This window comes from Podarcis cretensis (genome assembly GCF_951804945.1).
Source record: "Podarcis cretensis genome assembly, chromosome: 16".
Taxonomy (NCBI): Eukaryota; Metazoa; Chordata; class Lepidosauria; order Squamata; family Lacertidae; genus Podarcis; species Podarcis cretensis.
The window spans coordinates 11,099,649-11,124,002 of NC_137186.1; the positions used below are offsets into that span (position 1 = coordinate 11,099,649).

At 47.8% G+C, this 24,354-nt stretch overlaps 1 protein-coding gene across 5 annotated transcripts; it reads right to left on the bottom strand.

Moving 5' to 3' along the window:
• Window positions 1–1,112: 1,112 nt before the first annotated feature.
• CLK2 (CDC like kinase 2) lies at window positions 1,113–22,467 on the bottom strand. 5 transcript variants are annotated; one of them, XM_079958189.1, is made up of 13 exons: window positions 22,364–22,467; window positions 16,745–16,908; window positions 14,496–14,724; window positions 11,384–11,477; window positions 10,919–10,985; window positions 10,057–10,173; window positions 7,654–7,820; window positions 6,397–6,491; window positions 5,258–5,387; window positions 5,022–5,104; window positions 4,041–4,120; window positions 3,793–3,883; window positions 1,113–1,858 (listed from the first exon to the last, which is right to left on the bottom strand). In XM_079958189.1, the coding sequence occupies exons 2-13, from the start codon at window positions 16,906–16,908 to the stop codon at window positions 1,676–1,678; spliced, it is 1,500 nt and encodes a 499-aa protein (XP_079814315.1). In that variant the 5' UTR covers window positions 22,364–22,467; the 3' UTR covers window positions 1,113–1,675. The 5 variants fall into 5 exon arrangements, with proteins under 5 accessions (XP_079814315.1, XP_079814317.1, XP_079814316.1 ...); XM_079958191.1 differs by lacking the exon at window positions 22,364–22,467 and adding an exon at window positions 22,017–22,178; XM_079958190.1 differs by lacking the exon at window positions 22,364–22,467 and adding an exon at window positions 22,017–22,153 and having other exon boundaries at window positions 5,258–5,384.
• Between the last annotated feature and the right edge of the window lie 1,887 nt (window positions 22,468–24,354).

Sequence of the window (24,354 nt, forward strand, 5' to 3'; positions counted from 1 at the left end):
AGCGTCTCTACCCCCATGGTTCTGCCCGGACGCTGAGGTCCAGCGCCGAGGGCCTTCTGGCAGTTCCCTCATTGCGAGAAGCAAAGCTACAGGGAACCAGGCAGAGGGCCTTTTCGGTCGTGGCGCCTGCCCTGTGGAACGCCCTCCCATCAGATGTCAAAGCAATAAATAACTACCTGACATTCAGAAGACATCTTAAGGCAGCCCTGTTCAGGGAAGTTTTTAATCTGTGATATTTTAGTGTATTTTTGGTTTTTATGGAAGCCGCCCAGAGTGGCTGGGGAGACCCAGCCAGATGGGCGGGGTACAAATAATAAATAATTATTATTATTATTATTATTATTATTATTATTATTATTATTATTATTATTATCATTAAATTTATACTGCCCAATCCGCAGGTCCCAAGGCAGGGTCCAACAACTATTCAAAATTTTAAAAGTTAAAACAGATTAGTCATAGGAACAAGGGTGCGAGCCCTGAAAACAGACATCTTGGGTGTCAAAGCCCAGGGCAAAGAGGTGCATCTTCAGTAATCACCAAAAGTTGTCTAGCGAAGGTACCAGGTGGACCTCTGTGGGAGGGAAGTCCACAACTGAGGGGCTGCCACCAAGAAGGCCCTGTCCTGGGCTGCCACCACCCAAGCTTGGAACTACTCAAATTAGACACAATGACCTGAATGGACATGCCTAGCGCTGGCCGGTTAATTTCCAATGGGTCTACTTTATGATTGACTTGGACGCAATGCCACCCTCCACAAATTGGTGGTGTTGTATGTCTTTTGAGGCCGCGACTGGCCCGAGGCTATGCCGCGAGAGCATCACAGAATTGTAGGGACCTCGAGAGTCATCTAGTCCAGTCCTCTGTAATGCAGGAATCTCAACACGGCTGAGTGAAGATTTGAAACCTGGGCTCCCAGGTGCTAGCCCACTGCTCCAACCACTATACCACCCATTTTAACTTTACCAAACTTTATATGATAGTTGGGGCAGAGGACTATTAAGACAGTCCACTTCCCATTGGAATCCTATTAACCATTGTCAGGATTGAGGTGGGCAAAAGAAATAGAGAAGGAAGGAGACAGCTACAACCAGCATACTAAGCAACAGCCCTTATAGCATTAATTCATGTCATATTTTATTTCATTTTCCCACAAAGACTGTACAAAATCCATATAAAATCCTGGCATTGGAATGGGCTATGGTTTAGTATCCAAAAATAATTCCCCAAAGGGGATCCCACCAGCCTTATAACTTACATGGGGACGTTGAGAACACACTGCAGAGGGGAGAGAGGGGGATGGAATTATGTACAGCAGGAGCAAGAAAGGAGAAGAGGGCACCGATTCAGAGGGAGAGTCACATTATTTACAGGAATGGGGGCAGGTGGGAAATGCCACAAGATTTCCTGCATGTTTATATATATAGATATTTATAGATATTTATATTTATATATATACACACACTATCTCACATATTAACAAGCTTTACATGATAACAAAAAAGGGAGCCTGTGGTGAATCAGGACGCAGTCTGTATTATCGTTGTCCCTGTTATTATTATTTTTAAAGCACCAAAATGCATGAGCGTAACCTGCACGAGCCTCCACAGGGGCCGAATGTGCGGGAAGGTATCGAGGGGGGCGGGGATGAGTCAGGGAGGAGGAGCTACGCTGGTCACCGGCTGATGTCACGGCTGGAGTCCCAGGCTTTGGGGCCAGGCTGCAGCTTCAGGGAGTCGAAGAAGGGGTGCTTCAGGGCCTCGGCCAGCGTCAGCCGCTTGGCCGGCTCGTATTCCAGCATGCCCTCAATGAGGTCGAAGAGCTGGTGGTGTTCTTCGGCCTCAGAGGCCAGGTACCTCTGTGGGGAGAAGGCAGCTGTCAGAACACAAGGAAAGACCGGCTGCTGGAGGCAAACCTATGGAGATGTTGTGTGCTGTTCTGGTCGCCTCACCACAAAAGGGATACAGTGGTACCTCGGGTTACATATGCTTCAGGTTACATACGCTTCAGGTTACAGACTCCGCTAACCCAGAAATAGTGCTACAGGCTAAGAACTTTGCTTCAGAATGAGAACAGAAATCGTGCTCCGGTGGCGTGGCAGCAGCAGGAGGCCCCATTAGCTAAAGTGGTGCTTCAAGTTAAGAACAGTTTCAGGTTAAGTACGGACCTCCGCAACAAATTAAGTACTTAACCCGAGGTACCACTGTATTGTAGAGCTGGGATGCGGGTGGCACTGTGGGTTAAACCACACAGCCTAGGACTTGCCGATCAGAAGGTTGGTGGTTCAAATCCCCGTGGCGGGGTGAGCTCCCGTTGCTCGGTCCCTGCTCCTGCCAACCTAGCAGTTCAAAAGCACGTCAAAGTGCAAGGAGATAAATAGGTACCGCTCCGGTGGGAAGGTAAATGGCGTTTCCGTGCGCTGCTCCGGTTCGCCAGAAGCGGCTTAGTCATGCTGGCCACATGACCCGGAAGCTGTACGCCAGCTCCCTCGGCCAGGAAAGCGAGATGAGTGCCGCAGCCCCAGAATCGGCCACGACTGGACCTAATGGTCAGGGGTCCCTTTACCTTTACTTAGAGCCGGGAAAAGTTCCCCAAAGGGCAAGCGAAATGATCAAGGGGATGCAGCAACCCCCTCATGAGGAAAGGCGATTCTTAGGTTTAGAGCAACGTTCGAAATTTGCCATGCGTATTTTGAACCTGGCTATCGGCCACATGCAACCAAGTGAAGATGCCCAGGCGCCAGGATGGTGCCTGACGTCTCCACCATCTGGAGATGAATGCCAGGGGATCCTTGGATCTGGATTGTTTTCACACACTAACACCCCATCCTGCAGAATTCTATCCATTATACTTTATCTGCACAATCAGAACCAATTTCAGGAACCAAGAAGTTGTACTGAAAAACGTGACCTTTGAGCCGCCTGGCGCCCAAATGGCAACTGAGGCATTCCGTTTTGCAGACTTGTAACCCTGGGTTTAAGAAGCCATTTGGCACCTAGCTTATATATCTTTTAACATTGGTTTATAGAGTAATATGTGTGATATTTTAGTGTATTTTTGGTTTCTGTGGAAGCCGCCCAGAGTGGCTGGGGAAACCCAGCCAGATGGGCGGGCTAGCTAGCTAGCTAGCTAGCTAGCTATAAATAAATAAATAAATAAATAAATAAATATTTATTATTATTATTATTATTATTATTATTATTATTATTATTATTATTATTATTAAAAGCGAGTAACAGGTGGCATGAGAGAGATGTATGGCCTGGAGGAAGTGGAGAGGGAAAAGACTCCCCCCGTCACTCAGAAACACTAAAACTTGGGGGCATCTAAGGAATACGAACGTTGGAAGATTCAGGACAGATAAAACACGGGACTTCTTCATGCAGCGCACAGCTGAACTATGCAACTTGCTCCCTCAGGGGGCAGTGACGGCCAACAGATTGGATGGCTTTAAAAGCGGATTGGGCACATTTGGGGAGGGGGAGGCTACCAATTGGCTATTCCGTGGCCAGAGGGGAGCTTGCTTTTGTGTTCAGGACCTGCTTGAGGAGTCCACATTGGTTCACCTGGCCAGCCACTGTGAGGACAGGATCCTGGACTAGATAGGCCACTGGCCTGATCCAGCAGGCTCTCCTTATGTCTCGTTATATATGACCACTTCGTAGGTGAAAACTGCTATTTGCTCCTACCCAGAGTTTCCACTGGTGCTAGCCAACCTGCCTTGCCCAACCCTTCTCCCAGACCCTGTGACACCCCTCCAGATCTCCCTCTCCCATCACAAAGCAGCCTTACTCTCAGCGGCTTGCAGTTCTCTCGAACATAGCGCCCAGCAGAGGTGTTCTCATCCCAGTCCAAGCGGCCATGGTAGAAGTATTTCTGCTTCCTGCAGTGAACAAGGAGCAGCCAGGTGAGGGCCAGATTACAAAAAGCCAGGTGAGCGGAGGGGTTAGGGAGCAGCCAGCCACCCAACAACCCCAAAGGAAGGAAGCATTTCAGATTTTCCCATCCCATCTCACCCATGAGCACCAAAAAGGCCCCACCTGGTCTTCCTGGTCATCCGTGATGGCAGGGGGCCCAGGATTCGCTCCATCATTGCCAGGTGCTCTCTGTTATCATGGGTCTGAAAGAAAAACAGCTTGGGGTTGGAAATGGTTTTTTTTGGGGGGGGGCAATATGCCAAAATAACATTTCGTTTTGAAGTTGGTGTCAAAGCTCTATCAAGGCTTCAGGAAATTACGACCACTCCTCCGGTGGCAGTCAAAAGGCAGATACAGTGGTACCTCCGTTCTGGATCCCCATTCGCAACCTGAAAGGAACGCAACCTGCATCTGCACACGCACGGGTTGCGATTTGCCGCTTCTGCGCATGATATCATTTTGCGCACATGCACAAGCGACGAAACCCGGAAGTAACCGTTTCCGGTACTTCCGGGTCGCCACGGGACGCAACCTGAAAAGACGTAACCTGAACTGAACGTAACAAGAATTATGACTATAAATGAAATACTTCTTACCACGTAATTTATTCAGTATTCACAGAGAGACACAAAGGAATGCTGTCTTTACAATAATGGTGTTGCTCCAAATAAAGTCCCACCCCTTCAGTCCCTCCTAATATACATCACCCCTGCGCCGGCTGGTCAGTGCCTTCTGTCTCTGAGATTTCTGCTCTGCTACTCACAGAGCCTGTCTGGTTTTGGGAGAGGGAGGATCAGGAATGCTTTCGAGAGACACTGAGTCTGTTAAATGTCTCTCCCCCGATGCTTCTCCTTCCTGCTGCTCCCCCAATATATCCCAGCTTTCCCCCTGAACTATGCCTTTCGGCAAACCACTGTTCTAAATCTACACTGTCCTCCTCTTCCCAGGAAGCTGCAGAGAGAGGTGAGCGGCGGCAGCAGCTCCCACCATTCCTCCTCAGTCCAGCCCCTGACAGTTGGTTGCCAGTGTTGTAGTGAGGTCTTTGCAGATGTACTGGGGACAGAGTTTTGAGAACCGATGCTACAGACCTTGTGGGATGCTCACCTGGAACAAAGTGAAGCCCATGTAGTACTCGAAGATGATGCAGCCGATGCTCCAGACGTCACAGGGCTGGGTCCAACCGAGCTCTGTCATACCGAGAAAGAATTTCAGCAGGTTGCCAAGCCCCACCGCTGCCCCACCTCTCCTCACCAGCCCAGTCATGTGCGGATCTTCCTGCCCTGCCCACCTGCACAAACTCACTAGCAACCCCCAAATCAAGTGAGCGCCAAGACACTGACCCAGGATGACTTCCGGGGCCCGGTAGTGCCGTGTGGAAACGATGGTGCTGTGGTGCTCGTGGTCGAAGGTGGCGCTGCCGAAATCAACCACCCGGACGGCCGTGTTCTTGACGCTCCGCTCGTCTCGCTTCTTGTGGGGAAGGGGAGACAGGGGAAGAAAAGAAGGGGAAGGGGCAGTTAATGCAGGATGGAGGGGGGTCAGGCTCTGGGGCCATGTGCAGCCCCCCCCAAGGCCTCTATATCTGGCTACACCCCTCTTCCCCAGGCCACATCCCTCAACAGCTCTGCTTCACCTCCCACCCTGGCTTCTGAGCATTTTTTGCTTGGCTGGAATATGCCCTGGGACTCCCATAATGCCTCTTGCTTGGAAGATCAAGAAGGTGGGTTTGAATGTGGGTAGCAGTGTTTCCCAAACTTGGGTCTCCAGCTGTTTTTGGACTACAACTCCCATCATCCCCAGCTAGCAGGACCAATGGTCAGGGATGATGGGAATTGTAGTCCTTTCTAGGGAAGCTTTTAATGTTTAACAGACTACTGTATTTTAATACTTTGTTGGAAGCTGCCCAGAGTGGCTGGGAAAACCCAGCCAGATGGGCGGGGTATAAATTATAAATTTATTAATATTATTATCATCATCCAGAAACAGTTGGAGACTCAAGTTTGGGAAACGCTGAAACTAGACTACTGTACATTGGGGAAACTTGGCGTTTGTTGCTCTGCACACTTTTGCCTCTGGCCCCTGGAAGATTGCCCAAGAGGGAATGTGGCCCTCAGGCTGAAAAAGGTTCACCACGCCTTGACTGATTTCCCAGGCAAGGATGGGGAAAGGACGCAGCTTTACATGCAGATGATTCCTGGTTCATTCTCTGGCACCTCCAGGTAGGGTGGGTAGAGACTCCCTGCCTGAAACACTGAAGAGGCGCTACCAGTCAGTGTAGACAGTACTGAGCTTGATGGCCCAATGGTCTTGAATCGGTGCCTAGCAGCTTCCTATATCCTGCCAAGCAGCCCTGCTCATCACTCTTTCCTCCCTGGAGCCAATGTTGCGTAGATTACAAAGTGCAAAGGGAGTTTTGGCCACCCCTGCTCTGGCCTGTTTGTTGCAGTACGATACGGATTTATCCAACGCACAGACTCACCTTTTCCAGGTTGTAGGTCATCTCATAATCAGAGTTGACAAAGAGGATGTTTTCGGGCTTGAGATCCGTATGCGTGAGCTTGTTTTCATGCAAAACTGAAGGGGGAGGGAGGAAATGAAACCAGCTCATATTTTGACACGAGAGGTGGGTACAAGGCAGGATGTTAAAACTCGCAAAGGAAAAGCTGTACTCATTCATCCTGCACAGCTCTAAAAGTTCTCTACGTTAACCAGGTCACAGGCCAGCTCCCCTCCCATCCAAGCCCTCTCCTCGGAAACCTTTTAAAGACAACATTTTCATCTTTCCAGGTTTAACACATCCACTTTTAGGGGACACTTCCCTCCTAGCTGCAGCTGAACAAAACCAAGTTGCTTTCTACAGAGACTGATGGAGAGTAATGTCTCATCGAAGGGCACACAGAGGTGTGGTCTGGCTTTTCTGCCTGGGATTATTTTAACTGGAGATTTCAAAGTTTGTGCGTGGACATTTTTCGTGCAAAGCAAGCTCAGCCTTCCAGAGATCTATGGCAGAGGTGAGTGAGGAACTGAAGACCAAATGTGGCCTCTGGTACCTCTCCACTGAGTCTTTGCGAGGCTCCTCGGACTATACCTCTCACCAGCCCTGCTCTGTCTCCTCCTGAAGTGGATTTGTGTGGCTGGAACGTGTCCTTGAACTGCAACCATCCCTCTGGCTTGCCAGGATGGAGGACAGAGTGGGGCAGGGGTGTCTGCGAAGACGCAAAAACCTCTCGACTTTGTACAGGTGGCTCTACCTTCCGGGTATGCAAAATGTAAGAACCTGTTCAAGGTTCTCGAGTCCAGGAAGAGGGAAGACTGCATGTTCTGGGTCTGTCCCTGCAACTCCCCTGTGGGGCAAGTTTGTAGTAATAATGCTGAATACCAGCTGCTGAAAAACACAAGAGGGAACTGCATTTTTCTGCTTTCTAGGCATCTGGTGGCCACTGTGAGAACAGAATGCTGGACTAGATGGACCACTGACCTGATCCTGCTGGGTTCTTGTGTACTTTCTCCAGGCTATGCATTGTTTTACAAACTTCATGTCACCTCTTGTTCAGCTTTTCTCTAAACTACAAAAAGCTGCAACTCAAGAGCTGCAGCCTTTTTTTTTTTTTTAACGGAAATGGTCTAAATAAATAAATGCATTAAACTGTCCAGAACCAGCAGGCCTGCGTTTTCCTGCAGCCTCTTGTCCCCACTTGCCCTCCCACCCCAGAGCGTGTCTGCTCTTGGCACTCACATTTGACAGCCAGGCACACTTGATAGGCCATGTGCCTTATCTGGTGGAGGGGGTAAGGCAGGTAATTGTTGTCCTTCAGGAAGTCAAAGGTGCTGAGTCCCAGCAGCTCAAAGGAAATGCACATGTGACCGTGATAGTCGAACCAATCGTACATCTGCACGCACAGGCTGGAGGACAGAGAAGGGCACAGGCAGTTGGAAGACTCCTCCCTGCAACTCGCTGCTGTTTTATCAGGCTACAGGAGGAGAGTGATGGGACTTGCAAATTTTAATTGCTTATTCTTTTACTGGCCACTTGGCTAGCTATTGCTGAAACCTTGAGGGCCTCACACAAGGACTATACCACGACTCGGGGTACAAAAATGTCTGGTAATTGGCCACTCCTGAGAAAATACCGTATTTTTCGCCCTATAGGACGCACATTCCCTCCTCCAAAAATGAAGGGGGAATGTGTGTGCGTCCTATGGGGCGAATGCAGGCTTTTGCTGAAGCCTGGAGAGCGAGAGGGGTCGGTGCGCACCGGCCCCTCTCGCTCTTCAGGCTTCAGGAAGCTCTGCGCAACCCTCAGGAGACCGGCTCCGAGGGTTGCGCAGAGCTGCCTGCAGTCCCGGGCTCAGCGCAGCTCTGCGCGGCCATCGGGAGCGGGACGCGAAGTCCCGCCCGGCTCCTGGTGGCTGCGCAGAGCTGCCTGCAGTCCCGGGCTCAGCGCAGCTCTGCGTGGCCATCGGGAGCAGGACGCGAAGTCCCGCCCGGCTCCCGATGGCTGCGCAGAGCTGCCTGCAGTTCCGGGCTCAGCGCAGCTCTGCGCGGCCATCGGGAGCGGGGCGCGAAGTCCCGCCCGGCTCCCGGTGGCTGCGCAGAGCTGCCTGCAGTCCCGGGCTCAGCGCACTTCTCCCCATCGCCAGCCCCACAAGCTCGGGGGACAGCGGGGAGGTGGAGTGTGCCTTCCCGCTGTTCCCCGACCTGGTTCTTCCAGCCCCGCACCTGGGGGGGGGGAATAAATTTTTTTTTCTTTATTTCCCCCCCAAAAAACTAGGTGCGTCCTATGGGGCGCAAAATACGGTAACTCAGAAGTTATAAAACGGGGGTGGGGGTGGGGTGGGGTGGGGATTGCAATATGATGGCCATTTACTCCATATACGAATGACACTGGTCTTTGAAGATAAAACTCTCCACAAAGCATCTTTGCATGTATTGCTATCCTGAAGAGGACGGCTTGAACTGTATTTCTTCCTTGGGAATGACTGAGACAGATAGCACAATTTTTGTGCTGTCTCCAGAACGTTACATGCCGGACATTTAGATAATTTGTAGATATTTATAAGAATTGTTCATGTTAATGTGCAACCTAATACCGGTTATATATAATATATATATATAATTGCTATTATATATGATAATCCAACAAAGATTATTCTTTTCAAAAACCCTCCCCCCTCAACTAGCTGCAGCCGTTTTATCAGGTTAAAAGCAGGAGAGAGAAGGGACGGCAAGGCCTCTCCATTGCCTCCGCTGAGAATATAATATAATATAATATAATATAATATAATATAATATAATATAATATAATATAATATAATATAATATAATATAATAAAATAAATAAATTATATATATATATATATATATATATATATATATATATATATATATATATATATATATACACACACACACACATACACACATACATACCCCACCATCTGGCTGGGCTTCCCCAGCCACTCTAGGCGGCTTCCAACAGAATATTAAAATACAGTAGTCTGTTAAGCATTAAAAGCTTCCCTAAAGAGGGCTGCCTTCAGATGTCTTCTAAAAGTCTGGTAGTTGTTTTTCTCTTTGACATCTGGTGGGAGGGCGTTCCACAGGGCGGGTGTCACTACCGAGAAGGCCCTCTGCCTGGTTCTCTGTAACTTGGCTTCTTGCAGCGAGGCAACCACCAGAAGGCCCTCAGCACTGGACCTCAGTGTCCGGGCAGAACGATGGGGGTGGAGACGCTCCTTCAGGTATACTGGACCAGGGCCGTTTAGGGCTTTAAAGGTCAGCACCAACACTTTGAATTATGCTTGGAGAACAGTGATGCTCAGCTCCCCCCTTGGCTGTTGCAACAACTCTGCTTACTAGGTGGGCCATAGGCTGGCTGCTACTTCTCTCAGTCTAATTTGCCTAACCCAATGGCCACCAGCTACCACTGGTAAAGACATTTCTACACTGCCCTTGAGTTCTTTTACAGAAATATAAGTAATCTCCACTAGGTGGCATTGTAGGAGAAAGCCAGGAGTTCCTGGACCTGGTCTAGGAAGGCAAACCAGGGGGGAAAAGGCTGGGCCGGAGTTCTTCTCCTTGGCAAGAGATTTTGCAGAGGCTGCACACACCTATTTCCAGATGTGTTAGAGCTACTCACTTCTTGTTCTCCGGATCCTTCTCGTTAATTTTCTCCAGCACGTTGATCTCCAGCCGAGCTGCCTCTTTGTACTTTTCCACATTCTTGATTATTTTTAGAGCCACCCGTGTATTGCCCCTTGGGAGGAATGCAGGAGAAGTATCTCAGAATCAAGGTATTTGGGTGGAAGAAGGCGGGGAGAGATGCTTGAAATGCTATTGATCATCTCAACTTCTGACTATAGAGAACCTGTGGAGCCCTCCAGAAGTGGTTATGACTGACCCCTGTACTAGTCAAACCATTAGAACATCTAGCTCAGTACTGTCTACACTGACCGGCACAGGCTCTCTGGGGTTTCAAGGAGGGGACATTTCCAGCCCTACCTGGAGATGCTTCACATTGAACCTGGGACTTCCTGTACACAAACCGGATGCTCTACAACTGACCTATGGCCAACTGAGCTACTGCTGTATCCTAGAGACACTCTAGGAATCTGCCTTCTACTGAGTCAGACCATTGGGTCCCTCTAGTTCAGTACAGGCTATGCTGACTTTCCTGGATTTCAGACAGGAGCCTTTTCCCCAGCCCTACCTGGAGATACTGGGGATTGAGGCTGGGACCTCTGGCATGTAAAGCAGCTGCTCTAGCAGTGAGCTAGGGCCCTTCCCCACAACTCCTGAGTCACTCCTTTTTTCTAAGCTGGAGGATGCCCAGGTGCTTTTGCTGTTCCTCACACAAAAGCAGTTCCAGCCCACAATGCACAATTCAGCCCCCTAAGCCTTGAAGCAGAACACATTTGCTATGTTTGCTGCAAGTGGCCAGCACAGCTGCCGCTCAGACAAGAATCCCAAATGCTGCTTCCTTCTGCCACCGGCTCACTCACCTGCGGTGATCCACACACTGTACCACCCGGCCAAAAGTGCCCTCTCCGAGGGTGCTAATAATCTCGTCTGAGAAAGGAGAGAGAGACAGAGAAAGAGAGAAAGAGAATGTAAGAGAACAAGTAGTGTCTGGTCACAGCGCATAACACACCATCACAAAGGCTGCCTTTGCCAGCTCAAAGAGCCAAGACAGGGAGGCCCCTGCAAACTAATTCAATCCCTGACACTTTGGGTAACAATATGAAAAGATAACAGAGAATGGAGTTGGGAAGGGAGACTCTTTAAAGAAAAGGAAACAGAAGAAGGGCTGGGCTTTTTTTTTTCCCTTAAAAAAAATAACAACAACAATTAATACTGCGAAGAAAAATAAAAAAGGAACAGGGTGGGAAGGGGAAGCTAAGAGAGCAACTGCGCGACTGCAACGGGAGCTTAACTAGAGACTAGATTATGTTACGATTTGGCTGTACATCTTTCTTGAAGCCAGTCGCCGATGCGATAGACGAGGTGGCCTTCGTCGTCGTCTTCCACGCTCTTGGCTCTCCGGCCGCTTTGCTGACTCCGCTGCGGGGGGGTCCCCAAAAACGCAGGCACAGGCGGAGGAGGGGAGGGTTTTCGTGTTTTCATTCATTCATTCACCCGGCCAATTCGGGGCGTTTTCAAACCAGCGCAGGGGCAAGCCAGCCAGCCAAGCGTCACCCATGGAAATGGTAGGTAGGCCCGTTGGCAGATTTGAGGAAGGAAGGAGGGACGATTCCCAGGCCAATTCATACGGCGCAGAGGCGCATATATATATAAACGATAAGGGATATTGCAAGGGAAAAAAAAGTCAAGATAACACACACACTAGCTTAGGAAATCTCTCTTTTAAAAAAAATAAAAATAAAATGTATAATCAAAGAAGTAGTAGTAAAATATATAAATATATATATATGGAGAAAGTCTTCCACAAAACAGACCCACCCAAGGCAGTAAAAAAGGACAGGGCAGAGAGAAAAGTTGGGTCCTCGCATGATAGGGTCTACATGCTGGAAGAGCACACAGACAGTGGCTCACCAGCCAGAAGCTCAGCAACCACAGGAAAGGGATAGGGCTTGCTTGAAGAAGACCCCACCAGGCCATCAGTGGCAAGGGGTCGAAATCCTCCATGGTCAAGCTCATCCTTTCCAGCCTCCTAGACTTGCTTACCCCCAACATGCAGAGAAGGGAAGGAAGTGGACTCTGATGGCTGAGCACATGCTCTGTAGACTGAAGGCCCAGGGTTAAGTCCCTGGCAACTCCAGGCAGCTGGTGATGGGCAAGACCTTTCTCTGTCCGAGGTCAAGGAGAAGCACTGACAGTCAGAATCTACTGTGCTAGATGGGCAAAAGGCCAGAACTGGTCTAAGGAAGATCCCCCATGTTCCCAGAAGCTATAACCTCAGGGCGCATTTCCCCCAGTTACCACGAGGAGAGAAATTAGGTCGAAGCACACAGCTCCCCGTAAGGTGGAACTTTGGCTGAGCTCTATCCACTAACCAAAAAGCTGGGTCAGTTATGTACCTACGCCGTGTACCAGAACATTTCCTGGTTCAAGGCCCCCAAAAGTCCAGAGGACTCATGAGTGGAAGAGCCTGATTGTTGTTTCTCTGCACCATTTGGCACTCTGGCCATGCCTCCTTCTGAACAGCCTCTGCTTTCAGGAGAGAGGATAATTTTGCAGCATGTTTGCACAGTGTGTGATGGGGTGATTTCAATTCCTTCCAACACATAGAGGCAAGAGCTCTTGTACGAAGCTGCCTGCTGCATATCTGGACTAAGTCACTGCTCTGGCCTTCCAGTCGAGAGGTATGACCAGGACAAGCAGACACACGACAGAAAACAAAGGAGTTGTTGGTTCATACTCTTACAGAACCTCAAAGGCAACATGTTTTTAGGTGCAAGAAGGAATTGTGTCCTCAATGTTTAACATCCTCATTTGTTAGTTCAGGGAAAGGTATGTGTGTCAGCTATCAGAAGTTGGGGACACACCAATTCTACAATAAAGCCCATGCCTGTCGTGGGAAGCGACAGAAAACCTATTGACCTCCAGAAGTTGCTGGGCAACAGCTCCCATAATCACTGGTCATGCTGTAGTCCAGCAGTATCAGGAAAGCCACAGATTCCCCATGAGAACTGTTAAAAAGCTGGCAGGCACCCACTGTTCTGGGAGTATCCAAGAGGTCTACCTGTTTTCTTCCTATAACACAGAGCTTGCTCACTTTAAAAACCTCTTCAAACTCGTATCAAGCGAGCTGGTCTTGGGCAAAATGAACCAGCTGTTTCACTCAGTATTCAGTAGCTTCATATGCAGAGAATTCAACAAACTACATCCTTTGCAAGCGAAAAAGGTCCCCTGCTCAGTTGCTGGCATCTCCTTGTAAGGCTGGGAAAGGTCCTCTGCCCCAAATCAACTTTAGAGAGATACTGCCGGTCAGGCTATGTAAAGACTGGGCTAGATAGATGGAATACAAAGTTGGTTTTCTATTTCATACTCTCACAGGTTGCCAGTCTGGCACCCCTGTTGGGCTTACAACAGGCTGGGGAGAAAGACATATTGCTCAGGGGCACAGCATCTGATGCTGCATTTTCAGTCTGAAATCCAGGAGAGCCTCTGCCAGTCAGTGTAGGGAATACTGAGCTAGATGGACCATGGTCCTGAAATTTAGACTATGGAGCCAGCAGGGTGCCAGAGGCCTCTATTCCCTACTTGCATGTGGAGGTGAAGACAGCCACCTGGGAGCAAACAAGCTGAGGAGGCCCACTGCAAGGGATAGGCTGAAATCATTTACACACACCCGTGGCGAGGCTGTCGTCACAAGAAGTCAAACTGTGAATCTTCTTTTTAGCACAAAATCACAGGCCTTGCCTGTGCGTCTAGAGAAGTCTGAAAACTCTCAGATCGGGACGCATTAGTCTACCCTTGACACTGGCTGGCCTGAGCCCTCTGAGAGCACCTCAGGTGACCTTAAAAGGGGATGCAGGCAAATTCACGAGGTGGGGAAAGGACATCAATGGCTGGTTGTCATGATGGCTATGAGCTACCTCTGAGATCGGGACAGCCTGCCCCCTAGAGAACAGTAGCCAGAGAGAGGACTATTACCATCATGCTCCGATTGATGGCATCAAAGGAGGACCAACTTGGCCACTGGGGAGAAGGGACTCTTCTTACGTCCCTAATGCAGCAGCATTTGCAGTCCATCGTAAGAGCACAATCAGAGCCCTGCCAAATCAGGCTCATGGTCCATCCAGTCCAGCACCCTGAGCCTGAGCAAAACAGCGCTCTCCCTCTTGTGAATGGTATTCGGAAACAATACTGCCTTCAACTGTGGAGGCAGACCATAGCCATTATAGCTAGTAACCATCCTTACCAAAAGACAAGGGCGGGAGCAATCTAGGACTCTCAACAGAGCAGGACAGGCCTCCAAGCAGAGTGGACATTTCTGGAACGGAAGGGGGCTCGGGACTAACACCAGGGCCTCAAAAGCATCCACTGCACAGTTGTGTTTCTCGCGGAAGAACTCTGGCTGCCTCTGGAGCCTCGGAGGCCGTGACAACTACTCACCGATGAGGAGCGGCTGAAGGAGCGGCTGCGGCGGCGTCTCCGCCGTCGCTTCCGGCGGCTGCTTTTGCAACTGCGGTAGCTGCCGTCCCGGGAACGCTGATACTCGTAGGAGTGGTGGTAGTCAGGCTCGTAGTAGGCGTCGCCCCGCTCGCGGCTGTACCCGTCTCGCCGATAGCCGTCGCAGTAGCGCCGGTCGTAGGCGCGCCGATCGGAGGAGTGGTCATCGTAGCTGGGAGAAGGGCAGCGGGGAGAAACATGGCACAGTTCAGCCAGTGTCCAGGAGCAGAGGCAAAGGGTGTTGGGCAAGGCTGCCCCCCCCCCGACCTGCTTGCTTCTGTTGCCTGCGCAGCCCCCCTGGACCCAAGCGCTGTGACATGTAAGAACTGCGGCGTGCGAAGTTGTTGCATCTCAGTGACAAGCGATACCCCTCGCATTTAATTAACAGTTGTTCCCAGCCCCGGTTTGCAATTATCCTTTGCGCTGTACACATATCTGTTCTCAGCCACTGTTCTCACTCTTCTCAGCCACTCATTGTGCACCAAACAGTTTTTATGAAAGTGTCAGGGATGGCCCTCTTTATGCAAGAACACAAGAAGAGCCCTGCTGGATCAGGCCAACGGCCTATCTAGTCCAGCATCCTGTTCTCACAGTGGCCAAGCAGATGCCCCAATGGGAAGCCTGCAACTCCAGGGCAGCAGCAACTCCATCCATGTGTGGTTCCCAGTTCCTGGTATCGAGGGGCCTGCTGCCTCTGACAGCAGAGGTAGGGCACAGCCATTGGGCCATTAGCCACTGATAGCCTCATTCTCCAGGAATTGTTCTAATCCTCCTTTAAAAGCATCCAAGCTGGTGGCCAGCCAGGCCCCTGTGGAAACGAGTTACATAGTTTAACAGTGCACTGTGTGAAGAAGTACTTTCCTTTATGTATGCATCATACACAGCTACCCCTCTGGAATTCCATATATATATATATATATATATATATATATATATATATATACACACACACACACACACACACACACACACACACCATAGCTGTCAACGTTTCACTTTTTTAAAGGGAAAATTCCTTATTCTGAATAGGATTCCTCACAAAAAAAAGGGAAAAGTTGACAGCTATGCATATACACAAACAAACAAAATAGGCCTCATCAGGGAGCTTACCATGTTTCTTTCCCCCCAGGTGTACATCTCAAAAGCATGGAAGAATGGGCATTGCAAACACACACACACACACACACCATATAGACAGAAGCCTCAGGGACCTTCAGCCTTCCCTGAACTGATGCCTTCCAGACTCCAACTCCCTTCATCCCAAGCAGGCACAGCCAATGGTCAGGGATGATGGGAGCTGGAGTCTAATGTCATCTAGAACAGCGGATCCCAATCTTTTCGGCATGGCGACCTGCAAGTCCAAAGCATCTTGGAATGGTGACCAACCGATTTATTGCCACAATTGCCAACACAGCATCGTAAGTTGCCACGAAATAAAAAAGACCACTTAAAGGATTACAGTGGTACCTTGGGTTACATACGCTTCAGGTTACATACGCTTCAGGTTACAGACTCAGTTAACCCAGAAATATTGCTTCAGGTTAAGAACTTTGCTTCAGGATGAGAACAGAAATTGTGCTCCGGCGGCACGGCGGCAGCAGGAGGCCCCATTAGCTAAAGTGGTGCTTCAGGTTAAGAACAGTTTCAGGTTAAGTACGGACCTCCAGAACGAATCAAGTACTTAACCCAATGCACCATTGTACAAGCAATAATGATTTGGGGTTTGCTTATAAAACTTGCAACAACATAATGGGAGGCTTGCTTCTAGGACCAAGGTGAAACTTTCAAGCTCCCTTGCTATTTTTACTAGAGGATGCTATTAAGGTAACCTTGTTAAAGTTAACAGTACTGAAATGTTGCTTTTTGTATGTTGTTATATTTGCTATTGTTTTATTGTGTTCTTATGAAATTGCTCTTGCACTATTTGATTTTGAAATGCGTATGTTCCTGTTTTCTTTGTTTCAAGCCACTTGGAGCATGATTATTTTGGTGCATAAAGCGGCATACAAATACAATTACAAATGACTTTGCATAGGCTTTGCAACCCACTTCGTTTGAATCTAGAGGGCTGATCTAGAGGGCACCAGGCTGGGGAATGTTGGGTCATTCACCCAGAGCCACTCTTTCCTAGGGTCCCGTTCCAGGTGCCACAGCCAGCGCTGGCTCTTGGTACCTTCTGCTCACGTGCTCACCTGCGGGAACGGACATGATAGCTGTCTTCCCTGCGGTGGCGCCGCTCGCTGCTGCTCGACCGCGAGCGACTCCGCCTCCTCTTGTGCTTGCGGCTTCTGTAACGCTCGTGGAAGCTGCCCCGGCTGCTGCGTTCTGAAGAGCGGAACCTTCTGGAATGAGGCATCTGCAAGGAAATGAAAGAAGGGTTAAATGGGGCTACCTAAACTGGCCACCAGGTGAGCAGCAATTAAAACGTTAATGGTGGGTAGGAGCCTGTTTTGAATTGCAAAAAAAATAAAACAAAGGGCTTTCCCCAGCAGTCAACAAAATAGTGTTTTGACACAAACAAATCTATACAAGCTTTTCATTAATTAAAAAAGCCCTGCCATTATGCTGTTACATCCAATCAAGAACCATTTACAAGAGCTATTTAAAAGACCATACAGAGTTTCCAAATTGCTCTTAAAATAGCTCTTCCTATCCCCCAGGGATGGAGGAGCCTGTATCTTTCCAGATCTTGCAGGGCTACAGTTTCCTCCATTCCTGACCAGTGCCTCAGAGCATGCACTTGCCCACGCCTTTGCTTTGAATTCACAGCAATTGTAATCTGGGGAGGAAATTCCAACTGCCACACTGGGACTTAAAGGTAAAGGTAAAGGTACCCCTGCCCGTACGGGCCAGTCTTGACAGACTCTGGGGTTGTGCACCCATCTCACTTAAGAGGCCAGGGGCCAGCGCTGTCCGGAGACACTTCCGGGTCACGTGGCCAGCGTGACATCGCTGCTCTGGCGAGCCAGAGCCGCACACGGAAACGCCGTTTACCTTCCCGCTGGTAAGCGGTCCCTATTTATCTACTTGCACCCGGAGGTGCTTTCGAACTGCTAGGTTGGCAGGCGCTGGGACCGAGCAGCGGGAGCGCACCCCGCCGCAGGGATTCGAACCGCCGACCTTTCGATCGGCAAGCCCTAGGCGCTGAGGCTTTAACCCACAGCGCCACCTGCGTCCCCGGGACTGGGACTTACACCTAAATAAAAGATGTCATGGAATGCACCATTGTGGGAGGGGAGCTTTCGTTACTGCTCTTGTTAAAACAGCTGAGAATCAGAAATCCTTGCCAATCTATCACAAATCCCCTCCCCCAGTCTTTCTGCCCACCTCTACGCCATGAGGTCCTTGTGTTCATTGATACACAGGAAGCTGTGCAAGTTTCTCTTCCATGACCTTGCCTAATTCTCTTTTAAATTTGAAGCCATCCAAGTATGTGGCCCTCAGTACCTGCTCAGGTGGGAGCACATTCCAGAGTTTAAGCATGCCAAGAAGAGCTTGAGATTCATAAATCTATGCAACCCACCACCTTTCCACACACTCAAAGCAGCATGCGAAAGAGATAAAAGAACCACAAAGAAAACCATTTTAGAAACCCTGCAGGAAAAGAAAAGAAAACCGGCACCAAACAACAAACACACTCAAAGCTGAGCTGGAGACAAAGCGCAAGGACACACACAAAAATGCAGCTCCATTTTCAGTTCAGACTAATAATTTACAAAGCAAACTTTAAAAAAACAAGGAACTGTAAAAGAGCAGAATAAGACAGCTAGGACACACATAGGCAGCAGGATTCATTACAGACTTTTAAAAAAACCCCAGTAGGATAAAAAATAATTCAATATACAAATAGTGTCCAGAATTATTTATCTACATCCATTTCTTAGTCTGTATCTAAATCAGTTTCTTAGGCCACATCCACACCACACCTTTTTTTTAACAGCACCTAGAACACATTTATTAGGTGCCTTGCCAAAAAATGATGACATATTATAAAAATAATATTATTTATATTTGTTAGTCACTTTCCTCACAAAAGTGATCTAAAGCGACCTTCATTAAAACAAATCGGGTAAAAGCCTTAAAACCACATCTTGAAATGATGGGTCTCACAGACAGTGGCGGAGCTTCATGGAGCTTCCCCCCGCACTCCTCTTCTTCTGCCAGTGCTCACAGATCCTGCCCCACTCAAAGAGGCCAGAAATGCCTGAAACCCTTCAAGTTAAGGGCCAAAAGTGCAGGTGAAGAGGAGAGTCTTTGCCTAGCAACTAGAAATAAAGATGGTGTCAGGTGAGCCTTCCCGGGAAGGGCATTCCACAAGCAGGGGCCACCTCTGAAAAGGCAACGCTCTCGTCAGCCTCCAGACCACCCATGGGGGGGGGGGGAACGACACACTGTTAACAAAGCTGCTGTTAATTTATCATTAATATTAATGAAACTAATTTTAAAAACAGAACCTGTCCCTTGAAAATCTGTCCTTCCTATCCACTATCAGTGGCGGTGCTATGTATATTATGAATTACAGGGTTGAATAATATAAGCATCATTATTAAATTAAAAAACAACAACACTTGAACTGAAAAACTACTCTCGTCACCCACCTCAGATACAATTATGGTGTTGAAAATACTGCAAATACACTATTAACAATGCTACTGTTGTTAAGTCATTACTACTATTACTACTACTGATATACTACTAATAAATAATGCTAGCAGGAGCCAGCCTCTTACCCTGCTGTCAGTGTAACACATTTCACACACAATTGTGCTGCATCTATTACAGACACATTACTCAACAATGTCATTACTTTTCATATTCAATGACAAAATCATGCTAATGAAAAGAAAGTCAGTCTCCTCCTCCACTGAAAAGCTACAGTAGTCACCCTACAATGCTGGTGTTGGGTATATAAAGGGCATGATTTTAATAAGAACTTTAATAATTTTATTATTTATTCCCCCACCCAAATCTGGCCGGGTTTCCCCAGCCACTCTGGGCAGCTTCCAGCAAAATATAAAAATACAATAAAGCATGAAGCATTAAAAAACTTCCTGATTCAGGGCTGCTTTCAAATGCCTTTATCTCCTGGTGAGTACCGGAACCTTTCCCCCCTAAAAAATAAAAGCACTGCTGTTAACCATGTTAATGTGCCAGTGTGGCACATAATAGTTCAAGTGGTGAGCTAGAACTCTAGGAGACCTGGGTCCAATTCCCTGCTCAGCTGTGAGTGATCCTGGGCTAGCTGCTGTCTCTTAGCCTAACCTACCTCAAAGTGTTCTTGTGAAGATAAAAATGGGGAGGGGGAGACCCATGTATGCCACCTTGAGCTCCTTGGAGGTATGGTGGGATATACATGTAATAAAGAAATAACAGTGGCATTGTCATTATTATTGCAATGAGAAGCCACCCCGAAGGAGCTGCTCTTGTCACTCCCCTAGAGTGATGGAATTTTATCAAACCAAGTCTTACTTAGAGTAAACCCATAGAAGTCAACAGATTTTAAGTTGGCCTCCCTCTCTCTCTGAATGTATATGAAAACCACCCTCGGTAACAAACAGCTAATAAATTAAACATCTGATTTTATGATAAATTTGCTTGTTGTCCTGTTTTCGGTGGATTGTCATTTATAGGCACCACATAGAAATGCAAATAATTAAGTGGTATACAAATGTTTCAAATATTATTTTTATTATTGGTATTGCCTGTCTTTCACCTGCAGGTCCCAGGACAGAGTTACAACAATTTAAAATAATTTGCAGGTTTCTCGCAGGAACCGGAAAATCTGATTGCTCACTGTTAAGAACAGGATGCTGGACTAGACAGGCCCTTTCTTAGGCTCTTCTGTTTAAAATTCAGTATTTAAAATAGTCAAAAGAGGGTGGGTCCTAACACAGCTCCCGATTACAGGTCTACACAACTTTGCTGTACTTTTTTTCAGCACCTGCTAAAAACATTTTCTTGCTGACAAGCATATCCAGATATGCAGAATGCTGACATGCATTTTAATCTGGTTCTGGTTTTTTGTTTTAAATAGCTGAGGTTTCTTTACTGATAATTTCACTGCTTTACTCTTTTTGTAAACCTTTTTGAGGTTTTTTTGGTTTTTACAATCAAGCTGCAGATAATAAATTATATGAAACAAATAACACCCCGAAGTTGGGCTCTTAGCCCAACACAATCCACGCATCCTGGTGTTGCCTGCATTAGGACTGTGCTGTAAACAATGCCTAAGTGTGGTTGCGGTTGCTGTTAATCACCACCCCTACAACAACAATGGGTGATGATGTAGTGCTGGGGAAGGTGATTAATGGTGGGTGGAAGAGAGAGAGAGTGAGTGAGCACAAGCCAGCAATAACACCTTCAGTTCCTCAGAAGAAAAGGTGGAATACAAATGCGATAATCGACAACAATAGGAAAGAAAGAGAGCACCAAGTGAAGAGCTGCCCCTCCTCACCCACTACAACTACAACAGCAGGACAATTTCACGGAATAACAGACTTGCAGAGTTGGAAGGGGCCACGAGGGTCATCTAGACCCCCCCCCCGCAACCTCCTGCCCATCCGACCCTGGCATTAAGAGCCTAATGCTCTACCAACTGAGCTATTCCCTGCTTTCCAGTCTTTTCCCCCAGCCACTCCGAGGGGTGCCTGTGTTTACAATCGAGCGGCCTATACAGGAAAATAAATAAGTCTGCCAGTAGGGCTCTCAGAGGCCCATATTGCTGGGGTCGCCTGGTTGTTCCCAAGGCCTAAGTGTGGTTGTGGGGGCGACTGTTCACGACCCCCCATTATTGTGATGTAATTAACGGAAGGGTAATTAATGAGAGGTGACTAATAATAATAATAATACTAATAGTAATAATAATAATAATGTAATAACTGTTCACGAAATAACTGTACATAATAACTGTTCACGACCCCCATTATTGTGATGTAATTAACGGAAGGGTAATTAATGAGAGGTGACTAATAATACTAATACTAATAGTAATAATAATAATGTAATAACTGTTCACGAAATAACTGTACATAATAACTGTTCACGACCCCCATTATTGTGATGTAATTAACGGAAGGGTAATTAATGAGAGGTGACTAATAATACTAATACTAATAGTAATAATAATAATAATGTAATAACTGTTCACGAAATAACTGTACATAATAACTGTTCACGACCCCCATTATTGTGATGTAATTAACGGAAGGGTAATTAATGAGAGGTGACTAATAATAATAATACTAATAGTAATAATAATAATAATAAAAGGCAACCGAGGGAAGAGCTGCCCCCAGGTCCCCCCCCCCTCCCACAGCACCCCCTGGGCCTGGTCTGCCCCTCATGAGCCCCCCCCCCGTCCTGCCCCATAGATGCCCCCCACCCCCACAGCGGGGGGAGGGGCGGAGGGCGAGCTCCCCTCGCCCCACCCGTCCAGAACAGTCCTCCCCCCGCACTTTCCCGCACCCTCTTGGCCGCCAGCCCGGTGCGCTTGTCCCACAAGAAGTCCGTCTTGGCGGCGGCGGCGGCGGCTCCTCGTCTCCCCACTTCCCCGAACTGAGGGACGAAGCCAGCTGCTCCGAGCGAACGGGCGAGTGGCGGCGCGCATGCGTCGCCGTCGCCGTCGCCGTTGCGCTCGCGATCGACGCGCGCCCAGCATACGCACATACGCACGCCACGTACGGCACGTATGGGGGGAGGGAGGGAAGGCGGCGTAAGAACGCGCCGCGTGCTGGCGTCGCCGGACGTGCGGTGGGTTGGGCGAGGCGTAATGGAGCCGCAGAGATAGGAATGAGGAAGAGGCGCGCGCCCACCTGGAAAGAAGGGTAATGTTGTTTGCCTTGCGAGTTGCGGGACTACAACTCCCGTCATGCCCTCCTCGACCTTTTGGGCGTTGCTGGCTGCTGGGGTTGCTGGGAGTTGCAGTTCAGCAACGGCTGGAAGGCCAGGCAGGTTCCTCCAGCCCTGCTTTTTTAAAAAAAATAATTATTGGTTTTCACATTATAAACAAACAAACACATAACAAACATAAATCATAGCCTTATTGAAAACAAACATAAATCATAGCCAAAACAAAATAAAAAAATTCCTTCCAGTAGCACCTTAAAGACCAACTAAGTAATCATAGCCTTATTGAAAACAAACATAAATCATAGCCTTGTTGAAAATTACACCTATTAACATTGTTACGTGACTTCCTCGCTTCCCCTTGGTTGGATTTCATTGCATATCCTTTTAACGGTTTTCCAAATCACAGTTCTTATAAAATTTAACTTAAACATTAACATCCTTAGATCTTCACATAATGAAGTTAAACATATTAATTTGACACTTAACATAGATAATATCCTAAGCCAATTAAGTGTCTGCAAGCTGTTTTCAGTTAATTTAACTTAACATATTTAACTAAGTAATCATTAAATTTAATCCACTCCTCCTGATACTCCTCCTCCTTCTGGTCGCGGACTCTTCCGGTTAGGTCAGCTAGCTCCGAAAAATCCATCATCTTCATCTGCCATTCTTCCAGCCCTGCTTTGGAGGCTTGTCTATCCCCAGCAAAGTGTATTGCATGTAAGCGTAGTGCCTTGTATGCATGCGGGAGCGAGCCTTTGTTTGAGCTGTGTTTGAGCACAACCTCTGTTTTTATTACTTCTGTGCTGTTTTTACATCTTTCAGTTTTTAAAAAAATATTGTTTCAATTCTGTTACAATGCAATTACTTTTTGGCTATTCTCTTTTGTATGTTTTCAGCTTGTTAAGTTGTGGGTTGACATAGCGGACGACACAGCGATTTCTCCAAAGCAGCTCTTTATTTTGTAAGCTGGAATAGAACTGACAGCAAACAGCTCAGCCGGCCTGCTTTTATAGGCAGCCGGCTGTCAACATTGTTGACAACAACAACATTGTAGCAACAACAACCCAGGGTTTCCCGCCTAAAATAACTGACGTGGACCTGAGTGAAAACTATCTACAGTATCCCCCTGCTGGCCCAGGGTGAGAACTTCAGCACATAACACAGCTTTTTGTGGTTTTTGGCATGCGTGTTGTAAGTTTTGTAAGCTGCCTCGAGTCCTGGATATAAATGAGGATGATGATGCTCGGATCTCCATCAGCCCCAAGTGACATGGCTGGTGGTTACTGATGGTGGGAACTGGAGCCTTGCAGCATAGGGTTTCTCCCATCCCCTGCCTTAAAGACTAGTAAACGTGTGTAACAGAATTACAATTTACAGCAACTCTTAATACACTTCAGTACCCAGAATTCTTTAAAGGATGGAACATGTGCTTCAGGTGTGCTCTTTTTAACTCAAGCTTTGTTCGGGGAGGAGAGAAGGAGAGCCATTGACACCTATAGAAAATTATGCACTTCGTAATTCAGAAGTCGGCGGTGTGTGTCACCTCTACATCTTCCTAATTCTAGAAATACACGAGAGACGCATGCGTAGTGAGAAAGAGAAGCGGGGAGAAAAGGGGAGCAGCAGCACGTGACCCCTCCTCCTCTCTCTCGCTTGCCAAGCGAAGGAAGTGAGCGAAAGGGCGGGGTTATGAGGGGCGGGGCAAGCATATGTCACGCCCATAGCCACGCCCCTCCCACAGAAACCCAAACTGGGCGTCTGAAAGCGCTTGTAAGAAATTAGGAACTAACACGAAATTTAATAGCTGCTGGTTTTTTTTATTACAATTGCTGTTTGCATTAATACAAAGCAGTATTAATTGTTAATCATATCCAATATCAATAAAAAGCAACAATGTTAATTATTAATCACAAGTAGGACTAATTCATAAGTTGTTGTTGTTTAGTCGTTT